At 42.9% G+C, this 21,060-nt stretch overlaps 1 protein-coding gene across 2 annotated transcripts in view; it reads right to left on the bottom strand.

Moving 5' to 3' along the window:
• Positions 1-21,060, bottom strand: part of SYCP2 (synaptonemal complex protein 2) — a 137,174-nt gene that overhangs the window by 8,842 nt on the left and 107,272 nt on the right. For both annotated transcript variants that reach the window (XM_075901108.2, XM_075901109.2), the window contains exons 36-42: positions 18,871-18,961; positions 13,051-13,200; positions 11,504-11,584; positions 4,855-4,982; positions 2,685-2,779; positions 2,501-2,600; positions 1,406-1,464 (exon numbers count right to left, since the gene is read on the bottom strand). In XM_075901108.2, coding sequence (XP_075757223.2) covers positions 1,406-1,464; positions 2,501-2,600; positions 2,685-2,779; positions 4,855-4,982; positions 11,504-11,584; positions 13,051-13,200; positions 18,871-18,961 — 704 coding nt within the window. The remainder of the gene's footprint in view (positions 1-1,405; positions 1,465-2,500; positions 2,601-2,684; positions 2,780-4,854; positions 4,983-11,503; positions 11,585-13,050; positions 13,201-18,870; positions 18,962-21,060) is intronic.

The following is a 21,060-nucleotide window of genomic DNA, read 5'->3' as shown; positions in this document are numbered from 1 at the left end:
TCAAGACCTTCTGCCTTGGATCCCGGTGCCAGAGAAGATGGTGCTGTGGAGGACAGTGCCGCCGTAAGCGGGGCCAGTGAGGCAGGCGCTGTTATAGCTGGTGCCGCTGAAGCCGGTGCAGAGCAGCTCGTCAATTGCGGCACCAGCGTCAATTTCACAGAGCACACAGCTGAGGCTGGTGCAGACTTGCTGGCTAGCTGCAGCACGGCTCCCGATGCCGTCGCCGCTCTCGCTTTCAGCGGTGAGGGCTCTCTGATCGCCGCCCCAGCAGTTTGTCCAGACCCCATTTTGGATGCCCCTGAAGCCGTTGCAGCCGCTGAAGGGAGGGATAGTGCTGGGGACGGCTTAGATCGCTTCGAGCCGACTGGTTCCGGGGAAGCCGTCCTGCGTTTTCGTTCGGGGGCTTTTGTGGCTGCGGGAGGGATCGGGTCAGGCTGCAACGCCTTCCCGAACATCAGCATTCTTATCTTCATCTCCCGCTCCCTTCAGGCTCTCAATGTTAATTTTCTACAGTGAGAGCACTTCTCGGGGACATGAGCTTCCCCCAGGCACCTAATGCAGGTGTCAGGGCTATCAGCCGTTGGCATGGGCTCATGGCATGCCAAACACTTTTAAAACCAGTTGATCCAGGCATTTTCAAAACTAGTACAGAATAAATACTTGTATAAGCCCCACGTGAAACCTTGCCAATTTCACTTTTAGCGCTTTGCGCAGCGCTTTAAGAGAAGCGGCTTGAGGAAAAAAACTTCTTTTTCTTTTTTAACTTTCTTATGAACAGAAGAACAAACTAGCAGGAACACAACTAATACTAACAAATTTAACTATTTACAGATGCAAAAACTGACTGAAAAACATTCTGAAGAGAAATATTCAGGGAGCTCAGACCGCGACCTGAGGTGGTTAAGAGGAACTGACAGTTGCCGAATCACGCATGGCAGATCAAAGGCACGAACGCCACGCTGAGGAAACACGCATGCGCAAGTCGGCGGAGCACGGCTATGAGAAATCTCCGAGCCGCGGCGCCAGGACGGGACCCGACACCTAGAGTGGAGCACCCACGGGGCCACTCGAAGAAGAAATTAAAGATCTTTATTATACATGAAAATCCCACAAAGATCTTGAAGAGGGCAATATACTATTGAAAAACATTGATGACTATTATTATTCCTATTAGTATAATAATCCACTAGCCTCTGATATGAATAAGTAATGTTATCCACATAATTTTCTGTTTGACACAGACAGCACTTTTCATCTATAGATTTCAATATGTTTTACATATGTGTGTATATTATTTTCCTCATTTTACATATTAAGTTACTTGGCTCAAAATCATATATTAAGTTAATTGCAGGGTTATGAATAGAATCAAGGCCTCATAACAACATTAACAAACCCTACTAACCTCTGCTGTTCATTTTTCTTGCATACACTAAATGTATGTGCATGTTTTTTCCAAAAGTTCTGAAAAGAAATATAATAATTAACTGAATGAGTAAGAAGTTAATCCACAAAATGTAGGACTTAAAAATAGGTTTCTCCTGTTCTCAAATAACCTGGAACGACAGACGTAAAACTGAATGATTAGGTATTCTACGACAGCCCATATTCTCACATGCAATAAAAAAATTAAAAGGCTCAATGAGAGAAGATGAAACTGTCAAACAAACACTCACCTTTAACTCAACCAACGATATTTCCCCAAATATTTTCCATATTTCCCCAAATCTGTTTTGAATGGCTATTTCTACTGCTGGCAAATAAAAGACCTGAGACACAATGATTAGACATTCCAAGTAGGATTCAATATGGCTAAAATAAGACTACATTTGTTCTAATGTGTGATTTGAGTTTGATTTTAAGCTCTTTGCAGAGTAAAAACCTATTGTACTAATCCACTTTGTGTCTTCACCTGAATGTGAATATCCTTAATGTTAACTATCCATTATAGCTAGCAGCAGACTCACCAAGTCCAAAAATGAATAAACCATTTTGACACTAAATAAAAAGTTTACAGCTGAGTTAGCTAAGGCTAGGTGACTTATTTAGAATATACAGTAAACCAAGTTCAAAGGCTGGTTTTGTTTACCCGAACCATTCTAACCTCTTTGTCTTATTGATCATTCTGGGAAAGGGCTAACCTTACATAATGAATAGGGTGGCTTTTTTGTGGCTGTGCGAGTGGTTTTCTCGAGTCTAAAGAGTTCATCTGGAATAGGGACTGAGCAATTAAGTGCATAACAGTAGCCAAGCATGAAAAGCATTGAACTAAATTATTTGTAATTTGACTGTTAATTTCTCTGAAAATAAAGTCAAATGTCAGGAAGATTGTAAATTTTTTACTTTACATAAAATGCATGGCTCTTTTTAATAGCAAGTTACAAACATATTTCCTCAGAGTCAGTAGTAATGGTCCACAGTTAAACATCCTATAAATAAAAGAGAAAAAGTCAGTGTTTTTAGAAAACAGATTCTTTCATTAAATTATTTAAATACAAACCAATAAGTCTTTCTCCATATTTTTCAAGGATTGGGAATCTTTCTCAAAACTCTCAAGCTCCTCTATGACGGTGAAATGAAATTTGTCCAACTGCTTCATCCTACCAAAAAAGAAATAAACTACAAATTAAAAAAAGCATTTATGTCATTCAAATAAACTTTTGAATAAGTATTCTGTTACAGACCTGCAATCATGCAACTGACAATTCACTGTTGTCAAATGCTGATGAGCTGTTTTTAAAGATTGTTTGGTAAAGTGGTCCATTCTTCTTGAGCGGCTCTAGAAAGGCATGTTTTAAAATTACTGTCAGTTTATTCGACTGAGAAGAAAATGATAAAATATTGTATTATAAAGCATATCCATAGTAGTTACAGTACTTATATAAGATCATAGGTTACAGTAGACAAACATGAAATTAATTCTCATTTTCGGGGCATACTTTTTGCTTTCCTTGTGAAAATCCATCCAAATGTAACGAAAGTATAAGTCTCAGAAAAACCACTGCTTGCATGTACTTAGTAGAGGTTTATTAGAGACTATTAGCAAAATTCTACAAATGTTCTGTCTTTACTGAACATATTCCATCTCCAGAGAGCTTACTGAACCTGCTGTAGCCTGGGACTGAGCAGGTATTTTCTTCTGTTTGTTCATGTCAGAGGCTTCTGTGTACCAGGCTTAAGAACAGGGAAACTGCCTTTCCTGCATTCTGAATCCTCTCCTGTCAGTGCCCAAGCAAATGAAGAAAGAGGAAGTAGCATGACTTCAATGCAGAGAAGGGGCCACAGAGCAGGAGGAAGTTGGAATTGGAGAAGGAGGACAGGCTGGAAGGGGACAAGAGCAGACAGAAGCACAGACACATGGGACACAAGCTGGAGGAAGACATACTAGGGACACAGATAAAAGAATCTGTAACCAATGGAATATGCCCTTCCCTCTACAACTTGAAATGGAAGCCAAGATTCAGTTTCAACATTCCTTTTCTGTCAGCAAATACTGTGAAACCAACTGGTAAAGTGTCTCTCATTACCCTCTAGTAACTACCAGGAACCATAACTCACAGAGGCCTCTGCTGCGGATTTAAAAGTTCCAACTCTGCCGATGGATTAATTTGTAAACACAGTACTCACATGATGTAATTTTTTTATACTGTGTTTTTTAAAAACTAGGAAATTGTTTTATAATAGGTTTTTAAATGTAATGTTCAAGTTACTAAGTCACATCATGCCAGAATTGAGAGTTCTTGACCAACCATAATTTTTCTTCCCTGTTCATATAGTTTTTAATTACATGATCACGTAATTTTTTCCCACAGGATTCAGGCTTCTTTCAATGCAGAGGCTGAACAGAACTCAGGCAGTGAAACAGGGTTATCGTAACATATGACGTTATTGTCTATATGGAAAAATGTCCATTAGTCTCCCATCAGAATACTGGGAGCAACAACTACCTCAACCAGGTGTGTTGTTAAGATAAATTAATTAATATTTCTAAACCACTCACATACAGCAGTGATGAGTGCCAAAAAAAACCTGGGGGAAATTAATTCTGTATGCTGGGCAGGGTTTGAATGGTATGCAGTAAATAAAACATGGGGCCTCCTTTGAAGGACAAAAACAAATGGTGAAGAGTTGCCTCAGTCCTGGAGCAGAGTAGAGTCCATACTATGCTCTGAATGAGGGCGGGGTCAGGAGGAATAATCATGTAATTAAAAGAATGCATCATAATACATATGTAAAAAGGAAGCTCTTAATCTGGAATTTACTAACTTCTCTAGCTACATCTACATTGGCATGATCTTACGCAAATACTCTTTAACGCAAGAGTCCTTGCGTTAAAGTTTTTGCGCAAGAGAGCGTCTGCACTGGCAGGGGCTTTTGCGCCAGAGATGTGCTTTTGCGCCAGAGCATCCATGCCAGTGTAGACTCTCTCTTGCGCAAGAAAGCTCTGATGGCCATTTTAACCATAGGGCTTTCTTGAGCAAGAAATTCATGTTGCCTGTCTACAAGAACAGTTGCGCAAGACGGCTTCTTCCTGAGCGGAAGCATCATAGTACTTGAGCAAGAAGCACTGATTTCACACATCAGAATGTCAGTGTTCTTGCGCAAGAACTCGCGGCCAGTGTAGACAGGCAGCAAGTTTTTGCGCAAAAGCAGCTGCTTTTGCGCAAGATCGCACCAATGTAGACACAGCCTCTGTGTTTGACATAGCAGCCTCAATATTTTGTTCATATTTATTTTTGTATGCAATAATATATAATGTAGCTCTGTTAATGATGTTTCCAGCTGAACATGATTATATGAGGCAGAATTAATGAGAAAGAGAATATTTTTTCTATACACACATACATGGCTTACCTGAATTTTCCTAGTAAATTCCTTATGTAGCTTCTGACCTATCCCTACACTTGAATAACCAGCCTCCCAGACCTCTCCATCCAAAACAGACAGTTCATTTACAGACATAGTAGACACACTCTCGGACACTGAAAAATTGTAAAAATCACATGTAAAGTTAGAGAAGTAGGATCATATTAATGTATTGTATATATAGTAGAAGTTATTGCAATTCCGATGACTAAATTCATAAATCCTAAGACTAGAGCTCATGTCACCTTCTACTGCACCCAGTTTAAATTCAGGAATTAAATTATTCTCTATATTTTATTACCCCCTCTCTCACTTTAACTGTTTTAATTTGTATATGGTTGATCTGTTTCTTTCTAATGTTTTTAAACATGTTAAATGTTTTGCTTGAGCTATTATTTATAGAGATTTTAAATCTATAATTCTTAAATATACTATTTAGAAATGTGCTAAAAAGCCTATTATCTAGTCAATCACTGAAACATCTCCAGAGATTTATCAAGTACACATATATTATATACATACTCACTCTCTCTGCCTACCTCCTCAGTTTACTCTAAACACATAAATGAAATTATGTAAAAACCAAAGCCCATAGGTAAGTGAAAAATATGGAGACCTGGGAGACAGGTCAGAAATTGGGGGGTGGGGGAGCATGGGCTATAATATCAGGGATAAAGAGGAGATAAAGCAGAACGGGGTGAGGGAGCAAAATCAGATGAGTTTCTTAATTGTCTATGTACAACTACAAAAATTATGAGGAATGAACAGGAAGAACTTGAAATGCTAGTACATAAACACAACTATGAAATAGTTGGTATCACAGAGACTTAGTGGGATAATACACATGATTGGAATATTGGTATATAAGAGTACAGCTTGTTAAGGAAGGACAGGCAGGGAAAAAAGGAGGAGGTATTGCCTTATATATTATAAATGTATATACTTGGACTGAGGTTGAGATGGACATCGGAGATAGATTTGTTGAGTGTCTCTGGGTAAGGTTAAAAGGAGTAAAAAACAGGGATGATATCATGACAGGGGTCTACTGCAGACTACCTAACCAGGAAGAAGAGGCGGAAGAGGCTTTTTTAAACAACAAAATAACCCAAAACATGGGACTTGGTGGTGATGGGAGACTTCAACTATCCAAACTTTTGTTGGGAAAATAACATAGCAGGGCACAGATTATCCAACAAATTCTTGGAATGTATTTGAGACAAATTTTTATTTCAGAAGGTGGACAAAGCTACTGGGGGAGATTTTTAGAGATTCAGTTCATAGTCATGCTGGAAGAACATAGTGAATGGGGTTCTGCATGGGATCAGTTCTGTTAAATATTTTCATCAATGATTTAGATAACTGATGTGAAGTGCCGGCCCATTAATGAGGCATCCGTAGTAATCAGTTTGGACAGCTGCTCATGGTGGAAAGGCATCTTTTTGCATAGGTTCTACACCATCGGAGGTAAGGAACCATAGAGGAGGCAAGATGTGGCTGTGGATGTGGTGGCTGGCTGGAGTGTACACTGAAGAAATCCAGTGCTGGAAACATTGAAAGCGCAGCCTGGCATGTGGAACTACGTATGTGGTGGCCGCCATGTGTCCCATAAGCTTGAGACAAGTGAGGATGCATATGGTTGAGCTCGTGCTAAGGATAGGGATTGCATAGGGCATAGCATGGATTTCTGCTCATTAATAATGAAGCCTAGCGATTTAAGAAAGGCCTTTGTAAACCTGATCATGGCGTGTTGTGAGGGACCCTTGATTAGGCAGGAGGAGAGGGTTGAACTCCATCCGTACTGCAGGGCAGCAAAGGAGGAACTGAGGGAAAAGCAGGGGCTGCGAGTGCTACTTCAAAGGCAGGAATGCTGCTCTCCGCTTGCACATGCGCAGCCTGCCTGATGGCTGCTTGAAAGTCTCCGATCTGTGAAGCCGGGATGAGCCCAATACCAACAGTGGAGCACCCACAGGGACATCACTCGAAGAAAAATAAGGTGGTAAGTAACAATCAGCATGGTGTCAAGAACAAAATCAAACCAACCTGATAGCTTTCTTTAATAGGATAACAAGCCTTGTGGATAAGGGGAAAGTGGTATATGTGGTATATCTAGACTGTAGTAAAGCATTTGATACAGTCTCACATGATCTTATCAATAAACTAGGGAAATACAACACAGATGGGGCTACTGAAAGCTGAGTGCATAACTGGTTGGATAACCATTCTCAGAGAGTAGTTTATCAATGGTTCACAGTCATGCTGAAAGAGCATAGTGAATGGGGTTCTGCATGGGATCAGTTCTTTTCAATATTTTCATCAATGATTTAGATAATAGAGAGAGTATGCTTATAAAATTTGCAGATGACAATAAGCTGGGAGGGGTTGCAAGTACTTTGGAGGACAGGGTCATAATTCAAAAGGATCTGAACAAACTGGAGAAATGCTCTGAGGTAAACAGGATGAATTTCAAGAGGACAAATGCAAAGTACTCCAATTAGGGAGGAACAATCAGTTTCACACATGCAAAATGGGAAGTGGCTGTCTAGGAAAGAGTACTACAGAAAAGGATATAATGATCATAGTGGACAACACGCTAAATATGAATCAACCGTGTGACACTGTTGCAAAAAAAAGCAAACATGACTCTGGGATGCATTAAGAGGAGGGTTGTGAACAAGACACGAGAAGAGGAGGTTACTTACTTTGTGCAGTAACTGACATTCTTTAAGATAAGTGTCCCAGTGGGTGCCCCAGAATAGGTTTTGGTGCGCCCCTGTGCTGTGGATCTTCAGAGCAGTGTCCCCAAGGCCATACAGCCTGTACCACGTGCACTCAGTGTCCTGGTATTCTGCATGCATGAGTCCCCCGACCCCTTGCAGTTCCTTCTCTACCTCAGAGAAAAAACTCCCAGTGAGAAAAATCTCCCAAGTAGAGGGGAGGATAACAGGGACACTCATCTCGAAGAATGTCAGTTACTGCACCAAGGTGAGTAACCTCCTCTTTTTCATCAGGAGATGTCCCTGTGGGTATTCCACAATAATACATACAGCTTTACAGTCACATAAAGACGTAGGGGCTTCAAATCTAGTAAAAAGCCCATGAACAGGACAGCCTTGGCCATTCTGAGGTCAGATAGTGGGCCCTGTATTAGTGTGTAATGTTTGCCAAAGTCTAGCCTCAGGCCCATATGGCAGACTGACAAATGTCTGTGACTGGATCCTTGCGTAAAAAGGCTACTGAGACATGTACAGCCCTGGGGGAATGCACTCAAATGATTGTAGAGGGATTAGCACTGGCTGAATTGTAACTGAGTCAAATACAATTGGAGATCCAGTATGAAAGTCTCTGCCATGAGATACCTTGACCTTTGTTATGGTCCACGATAGAGACAAAGAACTTGATGGACGACCTGAATGGTTTCATTTGATGTATAGAAAAAGAGAGTGCTCTGCGTATGTTGAGTGTGTATATTGTTGACTCAGATGGGTTCGCATGGAGTTTGAGGAAAAAGGTAGGAAGGTATACTGTCTTGTTCAAAATGAAGAAAAACATGTATCTTAGGCAGGAATTTCAAGTAAGTATGTAATCACCTTGTCTCTGAAAAAGGTTGTATAAGGGGGATCCATCATGAGATCAGCGATTTCTCCCACTCTTCTAGTGGATAGGATAGCTCCAAGGAACACTGTTTTCATTGATAGGTGTAAAAGGGAGGATGTAGCCATTGGTTCGGAGGGTGGACATGTGAGTGCATTTAAGACTAGGTGAAGATCCCAGGGTTCGGGTGGTGAAATGACATCTGGGTAAATGACATCTGAAAGTCTTTAAGGAATCTTTTAGTAGCTGGGTGTTCCAAAAATTGATGAATCATCTATCTTTTGATGGAAGGTAGTTATAGCAGCAAGATATACCCTAATGGAGTTAAGGGCGAGGTTTGAGGCATAATAAGTATTCAAAGATCATAGGTAGGGATGCCGTAATTTTGGAGGCCTTGTTGGTCAGAGTACCAGAGTGAAAATCTCTTCATTTTTGCATATCTATTTTATGGGTGTTCTGAGTTCTGCTGTGAAGTAAAACTTGCTGGACAGATTCAGAACATTCTGATTCTTGTGGATTGAATCTCCTGTGGGAAGGAGGCAGAGTTAAACCACGAGGCACATCTTGCAATGACTGCTGTGGATCTCGCAGCTGTATCAGCTACATTGAGAGCTACCTGTACGGCTGTTTGGGAGATGGTATGATAGTCAGTAATCACAGCCTTGAATTGTTGCTTCTTTGCTTCTGGAATGTCACTAATAAAATTGTTGAACTTGGAATAGTTTCTGTGGTTGTATTCGCTTAGTGAGGCCACATAATTAGCTACATGAAATTGGAGTATGGATAACATGTATACTATATGGCCAAAAAGGTGAAGTCTCTTACTGTCACGTAGAAGACTGTTGCCCTGATGTGGTCTTTAGACTGGTGCCTATAGTGTGGAGCTCATGAGCTCCAGTATTGCCACTGTGGTAGGTGGGGCATTGGAGGGTGGCATCCATAGTTGTACATATTGTGGAGGAAGGTCTCTATGTTCGGTGCATCTCAGGCAAGTTCTGGCATAATAAATGAAATGATCAGTGGGAGGAGAATTCTGGGATGAGAAAACTACCTCCACATCATCGTCGTCTTCCTCACTTGAGACCTGTCCCTGAGATAGCAGATGGTGTGGTGCTGGAGTGTATGATGAATGGTCAGTTCCAAAGAAGGGTAAATTGAAAGTCAAGGAGACCACAAGGTCTCTATGATGGACAGTAGGCTGTACTGAAGCAATTTGTAACGCTATGGTTTGTATCTGTGCCGATCATGCTGTTGAATGCAGTGCTAGTGTTGAATGAAGCAGAAACAGTGGGTGCCAGAAGAAGTGCTAGCGCTGTTGGTGAGGCAGAATTGGTGCTGGGTGGTGTCGTGTGTTATGAGGCAGGCAACTTGAAGTCTATAGCCTCAGCACGGGGTTTGCATGCACTGGATTTTGTTGTGCCGGAGATGTCTGAGATGCTCGGAGCATCATGGGTCCTGAGACGTGACTCTGTGGACAATTTCAGCACTGAAGTTGCCAGGGACTGCTGTTTCAGTGGCGGAGCATTTCGTGGTACTGAAAAAGTGTGCTTTTTAGCGTTTTTTTTTAAATCTCTGGTGGCCTGGGGGGTTTCAGATACTATGAGCATGAGGCAAAAATCTCTGTACTAACAAGCTTGTGTTTTAAGTTTTGAGCAGTGGACATTTTTGGGAGACATGGGATTCCCCGAGGCAATGGATGCATTGCGAATGCCCATCCAAGACTGGGATTGGGTCATTGCAAGAAGTGCAATATTTAAAGCCTTCGGAACCAGGTATTCAATCTAACAGGGAAGGAAAAAGAAAAAACAATTTGGGGTGGGGGAGGGTGGAGAGAAGAAAAGGGAGAAAACCTGTAACTAGGAGGAAAAAAACAGTATTACTTATCCATCTACTGAAAATAGCAAAGAACCAGGTTAGCTGAGGAACATTGCAGAACTCGGTCTCTGAACTGATGGGGAGGGAGGCTCGCACATGCATGATACCAGGATACCATGCCTGGGCAGCCCAGGGGATACTGCTCTGAAAATTCTGACACATGGTGCAGGGGCTCACTGACACCTACTGTGGAACAACAAGAGAGACATCTCTGGAAGAATTCTTCCCCTCTACTCTGCGCTGATTAGGCCTCAACTGGTGCATTGTGTCCAGTTCTGGACACTTTCTGGACAACTTCAGGAAAGACATGGAAAAATTGGAGATGGTTCAGAGAAGAACAACAAAAATGACTGAAGGTCTAGAAAACATGACCTATGAGGTAAGACTGAAAGAATGGGGCTTGTGTAGTTTGGAAAAGAGAAGACTGAGAGGGGACATGATATCAGTTTTCAAGTACCTAAAATGGAGGGAAAAATTTATTTCCCTTAACCTCTGACTATAGAACAAGAAATAATGGACTTAAATTACAGCAAGGGAAGTTTAAGTTGGACGCTAGGAAAACATTAACTGTCAGGGGGATAAGTAGTGGAATAAATTGCATATGGGGTTGTAGAATCTCTATCTCTGGAGATATTCAAGTGCAGGTTGGACAGATATCTGCCAGGGATGATCTAGATGGCACTTGGTCTTGCTTTGAGGGCAGGGGACTGGATTTGATGACATCTCATTGTCCATTCCAGTTCTAGTATTCTATGATTCTATGAAAACTTTAAAAAGTTGTGCCTGAACAAAAGCAGGCCAATATTAGACCTTTTGGAAATCTGCTCAAAAAACACACACATTTGGCATGTATGTTTCATATTTGAACATTATGACCCAAATGGATAGATCTCTAAGAAGGCAGAGATCTTGTGTTCAAAGCAGGTAGCCCTCATAAGTACATAAGAATATGACCCAACCATACCTTGAATTTTCATAACACATTTCTACTAAAAGATTTCAAAATGGTTTAAAAATTTAAAGATATACCAATACTAACATAAAACAGGTATTGTCATGTCTAACAAAGAGACTGCAATAACTTCTTGAATGAAGTTAGCTACTATTATGCATCGTAAAACAAGAACAGGTAGCAATTTAGGATAGAAAGTGAAAATAAAAGATTGCTTACCCATTATTTCTGTTGTTGCAGCACACTTCTTCCCTTTTCTGGAAAAGGAATCAGTCCTTGCACACTGCATTAAGGATTTACCTAGCAAGAGGAAAGGACACAACAAATTCTATGACTCAACAGAGGTTTACAAAGTGCCCTCCCCAGCTCTAGGACTTTTTTGCCTCATTTTATTAAAAACATTGAATCCATGCTTCAGCTCACTCCCCCCTATTAATTTAACAGGAGAGGGACTTTAGGGAGTCCTCTCTAAGCCAGGAGAGAGGGAAGCATAAACAGAAACCCAGCACTCCTGCAAGGAGGTTTAACGGTAGTTCGAATTAGGAGCTTTAATTCGAACTACCTAGTCCGTGTAGCCACAGGCAGGGAGTTCGAACTATGGGGCATTTAAAAATGGCGGCGCCCAGGAACATGCAAACGAAGCCTGGGATATTTAAATCCCGGGCTTCATTTGCAAGTTCGAATGCCTACATTAGCTGCCATAATTTGAATTAGGGTAGCAGTGTAGACATACTCTTACTGTGTCTTTCTCCTGCACCTACCCTTGCTTCTGCACCCTCTCTCATGGCCACTCACTGTACCTTCCCTTGCTTTTGCCTCCTCCCTCTGGCCAGACACCCTGCTTCCAGCCTGCTCCTGCACTCTATATCACACCCTCTCCACTTCCTACCCAGATCCTGCATCCCCGTACTTTTCCCACTCACTGGCAGCCCTGTTCCATATACTGAACCCCTCAGTTTTGTCCCCATCTTAGAGCCTACTGGAGGTCCACAAAATTTACTAACCCTGGAATTTTGCTGTTTGTTCTAAATTTAAAAATTAACTTAAAATATGACTTTAATTAGTATTTGTTATATTTTTTCTTTATATAAGAATTAGTAACACTGTTTGTATCAGTTAATTTCTAAGTTATCACCTGCACACAAAAAATCATGAGTTTTTCAAGTGCCTAATTAGCTTCCGGAATGGAATCATGGGTTAAGCTGTCCACCTACCAAAATATGAAATGGCACCCCTGCATTTGAGAATAGGGGGCACTCATTTATCCAATATACCTCCAGTGACTCAGAATTATTTGCCCCCTTACTTCCTAATACATAGAGACATAACACGGTTTATGGAAAATGTGTTCCTATTTCAATAAGAAGTGATGTCATAGAATAATGTACTCAACTGATAAACTACTGCAAATTTAGTTAGGCAAAATATAAACATTCAAATTCCAATTTGGAGAGAATTCTTGGAAACATGAAAGTAGCCCTATATTGATCACAAGGGATAAAATTTCAGTTTCTTTTATTCATCTGAGTGATAATAAGCCAATTGCTATATTTCTTGAACATTTATGTTAAGGTAAGGAAAAAAAATTCCACAGCATTCTCAAAGAAAAATCAGGTGATGCTTTTTTCTTAAATGGCTGCAATAAAAATGGAGCTTATTAAGAGATCCTAAGCATTTTAATTAGAATTGCAATGTTATCTTCCATAGTTAATACTTTTAACAGTTTTCTGGTTTACATTTCTAGTATGACTATTGCTCCAACTAACCTTGATATGTAGTATCATCATCTGCTTTAAACAATTTTCTAGGGAGCAGCTTTGTTTTCTTTTCTTCTTCCTTCCTCATTTCTACTTCATCAGAATCACTTTCTGCATCATTGTGGTACATTCGTTTGAGATTCACTTGTACTGTAGGCCCTTCAAAGTATGAAAAAAAATTCTGAACTAGAGAGAAATAAATGAATGTTGCATTTGTAAGTGGACTTGTGCACAGCCCTGAATGATTGGTGCATGTCAATATAAGAAGCTGCAGCCCCACTTTCAGTATCTTTATTCCATATACCATGCAAGGACTCCAGTGAAGCAGAAAAAGATGAATGATATGGTTGATGTAGGTCTGCTGACATAATATACTTAGAAATCAGCTGTTAAAATAAGTAGTCTTCCTTTCTCTGCTGAGAATTGCTTCTTCATATCTTATTCCTGAAAGACTTATGGCAGAAAAACCCTCTGGAGAAAGACTGGGTACTTAATCAAATCAAAATGAAAGGACTATTCTCACAAAAAGCACAAAATTTGGCTGATAAATTAAGTGCAGCAGTAGGGCACCACAAGATGTAATAGCCTACACAGCCTTTGTGTAATGGTGGATCCATAGCTATACATATGCACCTTTACCCAATTACATTCCACAAATGGTCCAGTTTTTGTCCCTTATCTGTACATGTGTCTCTCATATAAACAGTCCAACAATCATAGAAGTGCTAAAAAAAAAGGTTACTCATCTTGTAACAGTTGTTCTTCAAGATGTATTGCTCATATTTATTCCAATTAGCGTATGCACACCATATGCACAACTGCTGGAAAGTTTTAACCCTAGCTGCTACTTGTTTGGTTGGCTGTGGAGTCCTTTATAGTTCCTTCTTGACAGCTACTCCAACAAAGGGGAAGGATGGGTAGATATGTAATAAATATGAGCAATACATCTCTAAGAACAACAGTTAAAGGTGAGTAACCATTTTTTCTTCTTAGAATACTTACTCATATGAATTCTAATGAGGTGATTCACAAGCCAATACCCAGCAGGAGAGGGAAAGAGTTACAGTCTGGCTGACTCCAAAACATTGATAGCAAAGGCCATGTCCTGACGTGACTTTTGCATGATAGCAGAATGCAAAGTAAAGCTAAAGATATGTACCAATGATACATGTTGAGGCTCTTCAAATTTCTTGGATGGCTATATAAACCAGGAATGCTTCCAAGGAAGCTTGTGCATGACTTGTGCATGATCTCTCCATTAAATGCAAGTGGAGGGATCTTGACCAGGTCACAAAATGTGCAGATACACGCAGTAATCCAGGATGAAATGTGTTGTGATGATCGGTTGTCCCTTCACTCAATCCACCTCTGCAAAGGCTTACAGAAGCGCTTGGTCCATCCAATGTAGAATGCCAATGCACTTCTTACATCAAGGGAGTACAAGCCTTGCTCCCTGGTGCTATGACATCCTGCCCTGTGTGGAAAGATATCCTACCTCGTGTGGAAACCAGAGATCACCTTCAGAAGGAAAGTCGGGTAAGGGCAAAGCTGGATTTTGTGCTTAAGAAAAAACACATTTGGGGGTTCTGACATTAGGGCATGGAGTTCCGAACACTGCAGGCGGAGGTGAGAGCCACCAGGAAGGCTACTTTCCAGGATAAACAGAGAAGAGAACATGTGGCTAACGACTTGAATGGTGGGCCCTTGAGAGCAGACAGGACAAGGCTGAGGTTCCAAATACAGGCAGGGCGATGGGTCGGAGGCTGGAGCCTGTCCATACCTTTGAGAAAGCGCCCTACAAGGAAGCTCAAAAAACATCCTGTGTGACCAGCTTCTCTGGGATAGAAGGCAGAGATAGCCATCAGAGGTACAGGAAGCAACAAGATCGCTAGGCCTTGTTGGTCCAGAGATACAAGATAATCCAGCACCTAAGGTATGGAGGCAGCTAAAAGGGTCATGGTCACACTCTAGGCGTGCTGTAGGCATGTGTCCATTTTGCCAGGTAAGTAAGCCTGGTAGGTGATTTTTGACTATTAAGAAAAAGTTGTTGAATCCTCTCTGAGCAGGTGTGCTTTGCGGAGTTTAACCATGGGGCTGCCATACTGTGAGATGGAGCAAGCACAGGTCTGGATGACACAAACGACTGTAGTCCTGTGCGATGAGACCATGTGGGAGACCACTGCTAATGGGCCCAGGCTAGGGCTATCAGGATGACATCTTCCCTGTCCCTGTGGATCTTGAGAAATACCTTTTTCTGTCAATGAGAACAGAGGAAAAGAGTACAGAAGGCCAGTGTGCCACAGAATCAGGAAGGCATCTACCACTGACCCAGGGCTGAGATTTCAGAAGGAGCATAAATGGTGGCATTTCTGGTTCTAATGAGTCATGAAAAGATGTAGCTGGGGAGACCTCCACCACTGGAGGATGTCCAGCCAAAGCAAACATTTGTGGGCAAAGAACAGCCGGTTGAGGAGGTCGCCAACTGCTTCTGGACCCCTGGGAGGTAAGAGGCCTCCAGGTGAATGGAATGGACTATGCAGCAGTCCCATAGACGAAGGGGTTCCTGGCAGAGCAGAGCTCTGTTTATTTATGTAATAGATGGCAGTCGTGTTGTCCAGCACGCACTAGCCATCAATATGGGGAAGGAAAGCCTGACACATCAGGTGAACTGCCCTGAGATTCCCACTCATTGATATGGAGGAAATGCTGCTCCCATGTCCACATGGCTTGCGTGGTAATGGTCCCCGGGTGTGCCCCCCAACCCAAATTTTATGTGGCTGTAACCAGCGACATCGTAGACTGCAGAGCATGGAACAGGATGCCAACAAGGACTGACGACAGGGGATTCAGCCAACACCAGAGACCATGGGTAACGTGCTGAAATCATGACCACTATGTTGAGATTGTCACGGCTCAGGCAAAACAATGATGTGAACCAAGACTGGAGAGTTTGCAGATGGAGCCTCACACACAGAACTGCATACATACATGTTGCCATGTGACCCAGAAGCTCAAAGTAAGTTCTGGCCATGGTGACCAAAAAGTCTGTGAGTGACTGCAGCACCTGGATCATTATTGAAAAGCAATGCTCCAGAAGGAAGGCCTGTGCCCGGTGGTGTCAAGAACCCCAGTGAATTCAGGGAGGGTTGCAACTCCCTCTGGAGCGTCTATGAAGTTGACATTGGCATCAAAATGAAGTTGGCGCTGGTATCACGGCTGTGCCGTCACTGATGTGGAGAACTTCAGAGTTGGTCATTATGGGAGCAGTTGGAACAAAAGGGGGGACATCTGGACAAGGGCTGGGATTGGGATGCCACAGATACGGGGGTTGACAACAGTGCCACCGACATAGATTTGGTTACTTTTGAGGGTCATGCTGGGGATCAAGAGCAGCACTGAGCTGTGGCCGTGAGGACTTCCCACTGCAAGAATCCTTTTTCGGTGCTAACACTGAGAATTGAGCACTGCGAGCAGAGGTGCTTAGTGCTGGATCTGGATGATGTGCATCCAGGGCAGATTCTACAAGGAGCAGTTTCAGATGAGTGTCCTGCTCTCTTTTAGTCTGAGACTTGAAGGCCTTGCAGATCTTGCACCGATCCAGTTGCTGAGCTGCCCCAAGACACAAGTTGTGGTGGTCACTGTTTGGCATATGTTTCAGGCAATCACTGCACTGATTGAAGCCCCGAGACTGCGGCATGCCCCAAGTTCCTGAAGGATAGGGGAGAGAAGGGAAGGCCCCTTCGTTCACACTTCTAAGTACTATCTAGCTAGCTAATAACTATTCAGGCCTGTATGTGGGGGAGAGGGGTACAAAGGCTGTGAATGCACATCCCACAGTCCCCCCATGGGGCCGATTATGGCCAGAATGGAGTGGTGCACTGCATCAGCCTCCCTCCCCCATGCTCTGGCCAGCTGCAGGAAGTAGGAGTGGCATGCTGCACCAGCCTCCCTCCTCTGTGCTCTGGCTGGCTGGAGGAAGGCTGGATAAGTCATCAGCCTCTGGAGCCTGGAATTGTGGGGTCAAGTCCCACCCCTTCTACCTGCCTCCACCCTGGGAGCAACCAGGTAGCCACCATCAGCGTCCCCAGGGCTGGAGCTGGTATCAACTGAAGGCATCCTCCCTCGGGATTCAAAGCTTTGACTTAGGGCTTTCAATTAGTAGGTGTTAACGAATGCGATTAACACAGGGCAGAATTAATGCGTTAAAAAAATTAACTTTCCTTAATCATAGAGGTCAGCAAACCAGCACGAGCTGCTTCAGAGACCATCTTCTGGTAAGGTGCAGTAATTCAAACTGCCACCACAGGGCGCACGGAAAAATAAAGCAACCAGAAAGGAGGAAAAAACCCCTGAAGCTGTTGTTCCAGCTTCAGGGAAGAAGTAAACAAGAAAAGTAAAGACACTGACACCCGTCCCTCTCCCCTCCCAGGAGACCATATATTTTAAAATAAAACAGCCCGGGGAGGGGGGCTTTCCCAAACCATTTCCCTCCTCCCCCTGGCAGGGCTCACCCAAGCCACCTTCTCTTTGCCTCCTGGGGCTGAGACTGACACTCTTGAACTCTGCACTACCCATGGTGGGCATCTAGCCCTCCCCCAGCCCAGGGGCTGACCCCTCCCCTGAGCTTGGTGGCTGACCCGACCCCCAAGCCCTATGCCACCTGCAGTTGGGGGCTGATCCCCCCTGAACTCTGCACTGCCTATGGCAGAGTCTACCCTCCTTCCGGCCCTGCAGCTGACGTAAAAAAGGACTCTTTGAATAGAACACAAATATATTGACTGTATAGAAGAATTTAAGTTCAGCTTTCATGATAGAATTTGCACTACAATATTTCAGTGAGGTGAACCAAAGTTTTTGTTTACAGTGTAAATGTTTTGTAATAAAACATAAATATAAAGTGAGCACTACACTTTGTATTCTGTGTTGTAAGTGAAATCAATATTTTAGAAAATGTAAAAAACATCCAAAAATATTTAAATAGATAGTATTTCTTATTGTTTTATGGTGCAATTCATCACAATTAATTTTTTTAATTGAGCGATTAATCTTTGTAATCGCTTGACAGCCCTACTGCAACTGTTCTGTGCTGATATAGCTACAGCCAGCGCTCTTCACTGAAAGTAAGGAACAGCTTTCCTGAGCTAGTCTGTCAGTGAAGGGCAGTGCACAAGAATGCCCATCCCACCTACTCACACACCATGTGACTTGGACCATCCTGTAGTTTGCACAGACATAACGTGGGCAGTAGTTTGGGCTTTTTAAAGATGTTTGTTATTTACAAACAATAATTTTACAGAAGTACAGTGCAGGTTGTCCTTACACAGACTAAATAAGGAACTACAGAAAACTATATATGCCTAATCATGTCTCCTTTCCAAATACTGGGGTCTTAGGGAGAGCGGTTTTGGAATGAATATTGGAGATAAGACTCTGTGAGCAGCTGGAGCATTGGGCATGGAAGATGCCATTTCAGTGTCTCTGCACAGGGTTGGGTTGTACAGCACAAGGACTTGTTAGCCACAGCAGCAGCTCACAACATTGTTTCAGAGACATGCTTTCTGCAGGAGGGGAGGGCAGGAAGACATACATCAAGGTTCATTAAACAGAGAAGCTTAATATTTACAGTACAGGCACACAATAATAACCAGGCACATCTATTAAATCCAGGGCCACATTCTCCTCCTCAACCTACCAAGTCAGTGGATTTACTATGATGATGACTTGCTGCTGAGAGAGGAAATCTGCCCAGGCGCCCTTTATGAGCCTGCTTTGCAGAGATGCTGATCAGAAGAAGAAGACAGAAAGTGATTTTTCATAAGAGAAACTTACCAGATTCATGTATGGCACCACAGGGTTCTTCACACCATGACCCTTCTCTGCTTCCTATAGAAGAGCATAACTGAGACGGAGGTACAGATTCCTAAAAACAATAAAAGTTACATATTAACAACCTCCAGGATTGTGAACCCATTTAGATGGTCTCCAGCATAAGTGAGCAGTTAGTGTGTTTATTGAAAACTAGAAATATGAAAATCAAAATATGAAGAGGAAGTTACTCACTTTGGTGCAGTAACAACAGTTTTTCCAGATGTGTGTCCCTGTGGGTGCTCCACTGTAGGTGTAGGGCTTGTCCCGGCACCGCAGATCGGAGATTTGTCAGCAGTGGTTTGTTGGACCGTGCATGTGCATTAGGTGCCTCATGCCATTCGCGTGATTTCTTGACGCGCGCGGTCCGGCTCCTGCCAGTTTCTCCTAAATGCCAAATATCTGAAAGATATAAAGGAGAAACTCCGAAGAGGAGAGGAGGGCGGGTAGTGAAGCACCCATGGGGACACACTTCTCAAAGAACCGCTGTTATTGCATCAAGGTGAGTAACTTCCTCTTCTTCGAGTGATGTCCCCGTGGGTGCTCCACTGTAGGTGACTTGGTAGCAGTACCCAGAAATAAAAAAGGCAGGATTCAAAGTCAAGGATTCACCACTGTGGATAACACTGTGGAGGTAACCCTCATGAGGATGTTGGAGATGGTGTAATACTTTGCAAAGATGCAGTTAGAGGACCATGTGGCTGCTTGACAAATGTCATGAAAAGACACTCCCTTGAGGAAGGCTGTAGAGGCTGCTACTGCGCTGGTAGAATGGGCTTTTGGGGATTCTGGCAGAGGTTTATTCTGTAATGAGTAGCGGCAAACTATACATGAAACAATGAGGTTGGAAATACATTGTGCAGAGAGGGGCTCACTCTTGGATGGGTTGGCCGTGAAATCAAGAACTGCTGAGACTTTCAGAAGTCCTTCGTCCGATCAATGTAGAAGGCCAATGCCCTGTGCATGGCTAGTGTGTGGAGCCTAGCATCATGTTGGGAGGAACGTGGCTTGGGGTAAAAGGTTGAGAGGATGATACATTCGTTGATATGGAACTCAGAGTTTATTTTTAGTAGGAAGGTCGATTGGGGGCGGAGTATGACCCCCTGACTTGTGAACACCATATAAGGGGGTATAGCAGAGAGGGCAGCGAGCTCTCCTACTCTCCGTGCTGATGTTATTGCTAGTAGGAAGGTGACCTTAATAGTTAGGAGAGAGAGTGTGAAGTCGCCAAGGGTTCAAAGGGTGGTCGTGTTAGGGCATCTAGGACCAACTCTAAGTCCTATGCTTGGGGCAGTGGTCTGCCAACCCTTTAGAAAACCTTCTAGTGATCGGGTGAGTGAACACTGAGTAGCCATCAACCATGTGTCGAAAGGCGGTGATCACAGCAAGGTGAACCCTGAGAGATGATAGAGCTAGACCAGCATGCTTCAGATGCAGAATATAGTCGAGAATGCAGTGGATCTGGGCAGAGATTGAGTGTAGACCATTAGTTGTGCACTAGGAGCAAAATCTGCGCAACTTATTTAAGTAAGTGGTTCAGGTGGTAGGTTTTCTGCTTTGTAGCAGGACCGATTTGACTTCTTGAGAACAGTTCATCTCCTTGCTCTTAAACCAGTTAGGAACCAGGCCGTGAGGCGGAAATAGTCGGGTTGAAAGTGCACTAGGGTCCCATGGTCCTGGGTGAACAGATCGTGGCATTTGGGTAGGGGATAAGGTGGGTAAGGAGACATGTGAAACAGACATGGGAGCCATGTCTGATGAGGCCAAAATGGAGCTATGAGGGTTACTGTTGCATTGTCCCTGGTGAACTTTTCTAAGACTCTCGGTATTGGGAGTCGGAAGGAAGGCATACAGTAATTGCTCGGTCCAGCGGATAAGAAAAGCATCTCATAGAGATTCCTGGAGCAGTAATATCGGCACTTCACGTTTCAATGCGTGGCTAACAGGTCTACGGTGGGGAAGTCCCAAAGACAAAAAATATCCTGTAGTATTCGATAATCTAGTTCCCACTCATAGTCCTTGACGAAGTACCTGCTGAGTGCCCAGAACATAAACTCTAATTACCCAGTGCTGGAGACAGCAGAGATGAAGTCATGCATGCGCTACGACACATGTGGTAGTCGCCATGTGTCCCATGAATTGAAGACAGATAAG

The sequence above is a fragment of the Pelodiscus sinensis genome, chromosome 17 (genome assembly GCF_052426305.1).
Source record: "Pelodiscus sinensis isolate ZL-2025 chromosome 17, ASM5242630v1, whole genome shotgun sequence".
Classification (NCBI taxonomy): domain Eukaryota; kingdom Metazoa; phylum Chordata; order Testudines; family Trionychidae; genus Pelodiscus; species Pelodiscus sinensis.
Note: the sequence above shows the minus strand (reverse complement) of the source record. Positions and strands in the feature narration are given on the sequence as shown.